The 9562-nt window shown below is 34.2% G+C and overlaps 1 protein-coding gene across 1 annotated transcript; it reads right to left on the bottom strand.

The window, feature by feature from the left end:
* Nucleotides 1-2240: 2240 nt before the first annotated feature.
* Nucleotides 2241-6572, bottom strand: GGI43DRAFT_432340 (uncharacterized protein; the record flags this gene model as incomplete). Its single annotated transcript, XM_083209550.1, has 16 exons — nt 2241-2334; nt 2575-2644; nt 2690-2792; nt 2837-3215; nt 3279-3491; nt 3540-3619; nt 3698-4262; nt 4308-4432; nt 4463-4556; nt 4716-4966; nt 5075-5179; nt 5219-5476; nt 5513-5563; nt 5600-5653; nt 5687-5691; nt 6485-6572. 16 exons carry the CDS (start codon nt 6570-6572, stop codon nt 2241-2243), a joined length of 2535 nt encoding a protein of 844 aa, XP_083055263.1.
* Nucleotides 6573-9562: the final 2990 nt, after the last annotated feature.

The raw sequence follows: 9562 nt of genomic DNA, 5'->3' as shown, positions 1-9562 counted from the left end.
AACCCTAACCCTAACCCTAACCCTAACCCTAACCCTAACCCTAACCCTAACCCTAACCCTAACCCTAACCCTAACCCTAACCCTAACCCTAACCCGACGTTACAAAAGCGGTTAGTCGCAAAATAAACCATAGCCTCACCACGGGCGATGTCTTTTCTTTCATGCACCGGGGGGGGTAAACCCCCCCTCTTTCCCATCACTGCTATAGCCTCACCACGGGCGACATCTTTATTTATAAACGGGGGGGGATAAACCCCCCCTTCTAACCCTTACTCCCATATCTTTACCACAGGCGACGCCTTTATTACCTAGCTAACCTGTTAATAACTTAGTAAGTCAGCTCGCTTATAATATAACCCTAATATCTAACCTATTATTAGCATTCCTTTTTTTTATTTACCCTAAAATATTTTACTACTCCTAACCCTAGCTCTTAGCTTTTACTATCTTCTAGTTTACTAACTTAAAATATAAAATATCTGCTAATTACAAGTACTCTTTCATTTTAACCAGCTAATTTAAAAATAACCCTTAAAATCTTAAAATAATTCTAATACTTTTAAAATAATTTTATTATTTTACTTCCCTTTTTATTTTTTCTTATTACTTTATTTATTTTATATAACCTTAAATTACCTTATACTAATATAACCTTTTTTAAATAATAATTAAATAAGCTATTTAATTACTTACTATTTTAAAATAACATTTTATTTTAAAACTTCTTTTACTAAACTTAATTTTTTTTATAATACCTTTAATAAAATACTTTTTTACCTCTTATTTTATATAACCACTTATTATAATAATAAATAAATTAAATTTTTCTTTAACCCTATTACCCTAGCAGTTACAAGTGCTCTTGCTATAAGCAGTTACTTTAAAATAGCTATAATAACTATTACCTTACCCCTTATTTCATATAACCTCTTACCTTAATCTTTTATCTTCTATTTTATAATACTTTTACTAACCTTAATTAAAAAACCTAACTTTTCTTTTTAAATTTATTACCCCTAGCAGTTATAAGCTCTTTTACCCTAAGCAGTTACTTTAAAATAATACCTCCTTTATAACCTTATTTTTAACTTTAACCCTTAGCTTTTAATTATAAAATAATTACTAGCTATTATTTTTACTTATTTTAATACCTTATTTTAAATAACCTCTTATTATATTTATCTTCTCTTATAAAATCTTTAATAAAATACTTTTTTATTTTTTATTTTTTAATATTTTATATATATATAATACTTTTTTCTTATTTTATAACTTTTTTTATTAAAATATTTTTTTATTTTTTTTTATTATATTTCCTTTAACTTTGTATATATTATATTATATTACTATTATAAATTAATATTATTATTATATAAATATTCCTTTTTTTTTAACCTTAACCTTGCTCTTATTTTTTATTTTATTTTATACACTCTTGAATAATTTTATCTTATACTGCTATCCTGTTTGTCATTTATATCTTATATATATACCTTAATTGCCCAATCCACTGCTGATAACCATTATCCTTCCCGTTAACTCTAAACTTCTCTAACACTAGCCTTTACACCTTCCTGCTTACTCGAGCCATTATTATCACCGCAAGTACCTTGTTACTATAACAGCACTTCCCGTTCTTTCCCCTCTTTACTTCACACCACCTGTGCAGCAGCCTACACTCCTAATAGCATATAAAATCTGCAAACTTTACTTTAGTCCTTTAATCGCTAAATTCCCTTTAACTGATTACTATATATGTATCTCGTTTATGCATATACTTTGACCTCGACTCCTCCTTCCCCCCTTGAAGATGCTATTTTATATAGTATATACAGTAGCTTACTGCTGCTATATGATCTAGCTATCCGTATAGTACCGTCAGCCGCCAGCTCTCTTCTTGCTTATGCTCTTGCAGTCAACCCCTGACCAGCCCCTCTGCCACAACCCCCCTCTCATTATCGCCTTTGCTTTTACCCTCGCCTTCGCCTTCGCCTTTACTGCTATCTCCTATTTTACTCCCTGTATTTTCCTCGCTTTCCCCTTCTCCCTTGTCCACCCGCGCCTCCTTACCCTGCCTAGACCTCTCTTTACAGCAGTCACACTCCAGAGCACCCATCTCGCCGCATCATTGCCTTTTCCTGTCTATAAATCCACCCAGCTCTATTCGACGACAGTTAGTTGTCTGCAGAAACATTTCTATAGCTTTGCGGTTCTTGTGATCCACGTCGCTACCAAATTCATTATACTACACCGCTGCCCCGTCCGTTACAATCACTAAGTCTACAACCTCGCCTTTTTACCGCCCTCCTCGCCCTGTTTGCTGCCCAAAGTCCACTATTTCATACGGCTGCCGCATATGAATGATTACGACAACCTCCTTTATATTAACTCCCATTCCGAGCCCTGTTATCGCCGCAATCTAGCGCTGCCCTCCTTTACCATCGCACCATGCCTAAAGTGCTGCTGCCTTATCGGCGCTCGTCATCCGCCCGTGATAGTGCCCGCACCCGGCTTGTACCGCCAGCCTCTTATACTCCTTGATTAACTGGTAGTATACGACCCCTTTCTACCCACCCACCATCCGTATCCCTATCTGCTCCATGTCCTCCATAACCCCGTCCTCGACGCTGCTCCGGCTCTCTGCCTTCACCCTTCTTACCCTGTACCGGATGTTAATCCTTGCTGTCACACCCCGAATAATGTCGGCTTTCTTCGCCAGCATCTGCTCCCGGAACCAGCCCTCCATTGACACTGGCAATGTCGCCGTCAGCATCACCATTGGACAGCCATATCTGTGCAGACCGACCAGAGATCCCAGCCGCTCCCGGTAGCTTACGTCCATGATGATTGTGTGACATTCGTTAAAGAAGATTGTTCCTAGCAAGCCCCTGCCCTGAATGCTATCTAGATATGATGTGAAGCCATCGCAAACGGCAATGTCTGCGCTGACTACTACGAGACTCGCATCCCTTTGCCGTTCCTCGCGCGCCTCCTCCACATCACTGCGCCATTGCATGCAATCAATGCCGAAATCGCGAGCCCGCGCCACCAAGTCATCGGCTAGCGCAATAAACAGAACAACTATAACATTCATCTTTCCGCCCGGTCCTTTCTCGCCGTCGATAAGAGACAGCAGATAAAAAAATATGCTCTTGCCGCCACCTGTCGGGAGCACTATAATCAGCATTTTGCTCCGCATGCCGTTATTCCGCATCCTCATAATCCGACGCATACCCTCGCGCTGCTCTTAAGATTTCCATCCCGCGCTCTCGCCTAACATCTTCTTTAGCCCGCTCTTAATCCTTTCATCGCTAACTACATCATCACCCCCATCACCGTCGCCAACCTCGCCAACCTCGCCAATCGCTCTGGCCAGAGCTGATTTTCGTCGACGGCCCTGCTGCGGACTGCTATCTGCCTTGTGCAGCAGTGACTGCAGCGTCTGTTGTATCTGCTCAAGCTGCCCAAGAGCTTCCTGTAGAACGCGGCTGCTACCCTGTAGCGGCTGCACCCGCCTTCATTTCGCCGCTTGCTGTAACCCTTCGTCTTCATTTAGTATTTGCTTCTGCGCAAACTCTTCGTCCCTGCGCTCAAGAAATCCATACCACAGCCTGCTAATCTCTTAAAAGTTCAAAATCATCTCCGGCTGTAGCTGATTTGGGTATAGCATGTTAATTGCGTAGTGATTGCGAGCCACAAGACTGCCGTGCGTTGCCTGCAGATCCCAGATGTATTCGACCCGCTGCTGCTTGCGTGATTCTCCTGTCAATTCGTCATGGTGACCGTCGCCGTCGCTGTCCCCCGCCTCGACGCCTTCAAGCTCGAGCTGCCGGATCACCAGACCCTTGATTCGACGCCCAAACTCGATAGCCACGTGCCGATAGTTTAACACTCCGAGCTCCACTCCGAGATGTAATCCCGTCAGCAAACATAAGTCCTTGCTTAGACGCTCCGTATCCCAGAGCCCGTGTGCGGCCGTCTTCCAGATCCACGGCTCCAGCCCCTCGCCCGGGCCCCGTATGCCAGATAGCTTATGCAGCACCTTCTCGAACGGCAGTAGCCATGCAATGTATGCCACCATGACTCGGCTCAAGTGCTCCGGCAAGAATCGTGCCACCATGCGGCCGCGGCCCATCAGTTTCTTACTCTTGTTATAGTCCGTGATAATTATAACCTGCCTGTTAAACACAAACATGTTTTTCAGCAGCTCCTCTATATCGCAATACTTAATCGTTGTCATCTCCGGCCCTCGCCCCGGCTGTCTGCTCCAGATGTGCACTGCCCTGATGAAGCTACCCCTGAATTACTTAAGAAGTATAAGAAACTCCTCCACCTTTTGCCGCCTGCACTCGTGCCGTGTCTTGCTATTCCTATCCTTTACCCTCTTCCAGAGCGTCTCGCCAACAGCTCTTATTATCTGACTGGATCCTGGCTTAAGCCACGTGTTCTTTTAATTGTTAACAAACGACCTTCCCGGCCCTTTATAAACCAAGCTATCAACAATGTCTCGCAGATGAATCGTCTCTTTAATCTGACCCCACTGGCCAGATATAAAACTATTGAGCAGCGCTTCTGTATTAGTAACAGCGGCCTGGGCTGTATATTAAAACTTGCCCACGTGTATTCAGTCTCTATGATAGCTTAGCGTCTTGCCATCGCTCTCCCATGCTAGTTAAGCCAGCCCGGCCTCGCGCTTTCGATAGCCCCTCCCGTACGTTATCCACTGTATGATCGACCCGAATGGCGTGTACAAGCCGTTTACTAGCCACTGGTGGTGTCCCTCGTAGAAGCGATCTATAGCCCTGAAACTAACCTCGCAGTCTAATTCTTTGTCTGAGTTATCCAATCCGCTTGAGTTATCTAATTCGCCGGCGTCCCCCCTGAAAAAGTGGTCTAGCATCAAGATTCGTCCACAGTAAAGAAAGCCGGCCATGAAGCGAGTGTGCGAGTGCAACGGGATCCATGACTCGGCCGATCGATTAATGCCAAGCACTGCTATGAAGTGCAACAGCGGATTTCAGTACTGTTTCTTGCCCAACCGTTGCTTGATCGAGCTGATGCAGTATTAAAAGACGGCCTCATCGAGAGCGTCCTTCTCCGGCGTTTCCTTGTCGCTGCCATCCTCTCCCGGATCGTTTTCTTTAGCAATTGCTACGAAAGCATCTAGCCGTCGGATAACCTCTCCAAGTCCATCCCACTGCAGATCCGTAAACTAAACCCTATACTCAGCTTTAGCCTCAGAGCGCCCCAGTGGCCAAACCCTAACGCAGTAGCAGAGATATCGCCTCCAGTATAAGCTGTATCGCTCTGTCGATGCAGCCTCTTGGTTCCTACTAAACGGCTCGCTCGATGCCTTCGTTGCATTAATGCTGCTGAGCCACTTCAGCGTCTGGGCCGGCACTCTGTCAAGCCGCTTTGTACATCTTGTAAGAACCCGGTCAAAGCTAGCGCCGAGTTGCCGGAGCCGCTGATTTGCCTTGATTGCCTCTTGCTAATACCACCGTCTCTCAACTGCTTTCGTGGCTGCCGATGCAGCTGTCTCATAGAGTATCTTCCGGTTCTTCTGTTTTAGATGATGAGCCAGTCCCATAAACTTGACCCATCTTAAATCCGTATTCACCCCGCCTGGCGTCTCGACAAGCTGCCGTCTTTTCTTCTCTTCTTCCATTATACCTAGCTCGCAAACCTCGGCTATTTTCACCAGCGCCGTGATATCATTACTGCTATCGTCGCCATTCCCATCACCTGTCCCCGTGTTAGCTGGGCTTATCTTGTAATATCTTAGCCGCCAGTTATACTATTATACTGGTTATTTATGTTAACGATCTAATACCGGGACTGTCCACCCCGTGAAAATGTTTGCAGTGTAACAGCCTTCCACCCCTTTTCACCTGGGCCAAGCTTATATTTGCTGTGAGTCTAGTGAGTGGTAGCGTTCTTCTTGTTTATTGTTCGATATAGGCATGTGTTACAGCTGTATCCTTGAAAAGTCTGTAAGCAGCTAATAGGCAGACTGTAATCGCTGGGAAGTCTAATTAACTGCGGGTTATTTATTGTAACTCTTGGATTAATTAAGAAATAAAAATTAATAATGTTTTTTAACTTAGCTATTATTAACTTATGCTTTTCTTGAAAATGAGACTTAATAAAGCTTTGTAAAAGTGGGAGAGCAGTGTAGCATTTTAAGCAGAGTAATAAGCTATATGGCTTATAAAAGCTAATAAACTTATTCTTAGTAAGCTGCTCCATGATAAATATTTAAATATAAAAACCTGAATTATATAAGTATTTATTTACTACAAGCATACTTTACTTATATAAAGAGTATACCCCTTTTCTTTACAGCAACCTTACCTAGTTTATATATCTGACATGCTTAACCTAAGCTAATAAGCTCCACTTAGGTTTATAATAAACTAATTAAAATAGTTATTTTAGGACGGGTTGTTTAAGTTTACAAGGTTCATGTATATTAATAATTTACTATAAGTAATAGTTAGCAAAGCTTTTATAAACGGGTATTCTATTAGAGCTTGTGTGAATATTTCGAGAGATATTCTATAAAAGTGCATTTTATTAAAGGTCTGGTGAAATATATTTTACAAGAGCTCTAGTATAATAAATGCCTTTAGTAATAAAGAGGTTAGAGGTTATAATGCCTGGATAATTCACGCTAATGTTAACCTATGCTAACGGGCCCCATTTAAAGTGTTAGACTAAGCTAATAAAAATAGTTGTTTTACATTAGGTTATTTAACTTTACATGGTTCATGCATATCGGCAGTTTACTAGCAATCGGCGGGTTGTTGCAGTTGAATAACCAGTGGATTAATGGACAGGTCTGGCGAAATATATTTTACAAGAGCTCTAGTACAATAAATGCCTTTAGTAATAAAGAGGTTAGAGGTTATAATGCCTGGATAATTCGCGCTAACGTTAACCTATGCTGACGGGCCCCACTTAAAGTATCAGACTAAGCTAATAAAAATGGTTGTTTTACATCAGGTTGTTTAACTTTACATGGTTTATGCATATTGGCAGTTTACTAGCAATCGGCGGGTTATTGCAGTTGAACAACCAGTGGATTAATGGACAGGAAATACTTATAAAATTAAAATCTATATTAACTATTATAATATTATATATTTTATTATAATTTAAAAACTCTTTTTATAATAAATTAAATATTTTAAATTTCTATTAAATTATAAATATAAACTTATATATTATAAAAAAATTAAAAATAAAAAAACAGATACTTTAAATTAAAAAAAAAAATATTTTAAATAAATATTTAAAATAAAAGCTTAAATTTTATATAAAAACTATAAAAAAAATTATAAGTAAATATAAATTAATACTTTATTTACTATTAAAAAATATAACCTTATTTTTAATAAAATAAAAAACTTAATTAAAAACCTAATACTTAAATAACTTTTAAAGTATATATATTTTAATAAGAGAATACTAAAATAAAATAATAATAAAATTTAAATACTAGAAAAACTATAAATTAAAACACTTAAAAATATATATTAAAATATAATTACTACTATATATTAAAGAATTAATATAACTTACTAATATTACTAATAATATTACTAATTTATTAAAATAAAAAATAAAATTATTAATATAATATTAAAATATAATATATACTAGTAAATAAAAAGCTTAAAATATAAGTTATATAGTAAATTATAACTGTTACTTATATTATAATAATTATAAGAATTAATCTTATTTAATTTTATTACTAAGCTATTATAATTTAAAAAGCTAGTAATATAAATAATATATAATAGTATATTTATTAGTATTAATAAACTTATTAAATTTATATATTTTTTATTTTTTAAAAAAGCTAGTAATATAAAAAACTTAAGTTATATAATAATAAGATTTATTATATATAATTATAAACTGCCAGGAAAAATAGTTTTTAATAAAAAAAATATATTTATATTTAAATTCTAAAAAACACTTATTATTAAATTTAAAATAAATTATAAAGCTAGTATAACTTATTATTTATAAATTAATAAATAAATAAAATAAATTAATTAAATAATTAAAATATAATTATATTATTATATTAATTTTAAATAAAATAATTAAATAAAACTTCTTTTAATTATATAACTTTTATATAATAATATAAAATTAAAATTTATAAGTAAATTATTATTTTTTTTTAATTATAAATTTAAACTTAAAATTTATAAATTACTTAAATAAAAAAAAAATATTAAAAAAACTATTATTAAAATTAAAAATATAATTAAATTATATAATAAATTAAAAGTATAATTTAAATTTATATATTAAAAAATAATTAAATATATAAACTAATATAAGCTTAAAAAATTAAACTTTTAAAAAAGAAATATAATCTAGCTATTATAATATATATATAATAATAAGTAAATAAATATTAAAATAAATAAATTAAATAATAAGTTAAATTTTAAAAAACTTAGCTTTTATAAAATTTTAAAAAAAATTAAAAAAGTAAATTATAAGCTTAAATTTTTTAAAAAATAAGAAAAATAAAAAAAACTTATATATTTAATTTTTTATATATTATTACTAGAAAAAGCATTAATTAATAAAAATATAAGAGAAATTATTTAAAATAAAATTATTATTAAAAAAAAAAAAAAATATAAAATTAAAAATATTAATATTATAAAAATTAAAAAAAATAATAAATAATATTATAAAATATAATAAAAAAAAAAAATAAAAAAAAAAATATAAGAATTTATTAAATATTTTAAAAATTTAATAGTGCTAGTAGAAAAATTTTATTAAAACTTAAGAATTACACTAGCTTAAAATTTATCTTTTATACCCTTAGAAAATCCACAGGCTTTACTAAGGAAAAAGCGGGGTTAGCCCTAGAAGAATTAGGCTATAATATAATAGCCTGATAAGCAGCCTTTATTACCTCTTATTTTTTATATTCCTTTTTTTTAACATATTCCAGCTCTTTTAAATTATTAATTTTATAAGTAATTATACACTTTATTTTTTTAAATTACTCCCGCTTTTAAATATAAAAATATTTAACCCTTACACCTATTATAAGCTACTCCTCTTTTACCTTTTTAAATTCCTTATTTAATTTAAAATAATAACTAGTAATTTTATATATTTATTAAAGTATAAGATTAAAAGTTTTATAATAAAATTTTTAATTTTTAATATAAAATAAATAATAATAAAAATCCTCTTTTAAAATAATATACTTATACCCCTGAGATTTATAATAAATACAAGACTTTATTATAAGAATAGAATTTTCTAGTATAGTATTAGTAAAGCCTTTACACTTATTTTTCTTTTATCTAGAAATATCTTTTTTATCTCTTTTACACTTATAATTAAATATAATAAAAATAATAAAAAAAAAGAAAATATAAAAAAAAAAAAATACTTATTAAAGGAATAGGTGTAGGTACTTATATACTATAATAACCAGGTTTTAAGGGCAAGATTAATAAAAAAGGAGTATTATATTATAACCCGACTCTTATAGTTACAATAACAGGCCTAT

Source organism: Trichoderma evansii, assembly GCF_050947405.1.
Source record: "Trichoderma evansii strain SZMC 28006 chromosome Unknown GGI43scaffold_40, whole genome shotgun sequence".
Classification (NCBI taxonomy): Eukaryota; Fungi; Ascomycota; class Sordariomycetes; order Hypocreales; family Hypocreaceae; genus Trichoderma; species Trichoderma evansii.
Note: the sequence above shows the minus strand (reverse complement) of the source record. Positions and strands in the feature narration are given on the sequence as shown.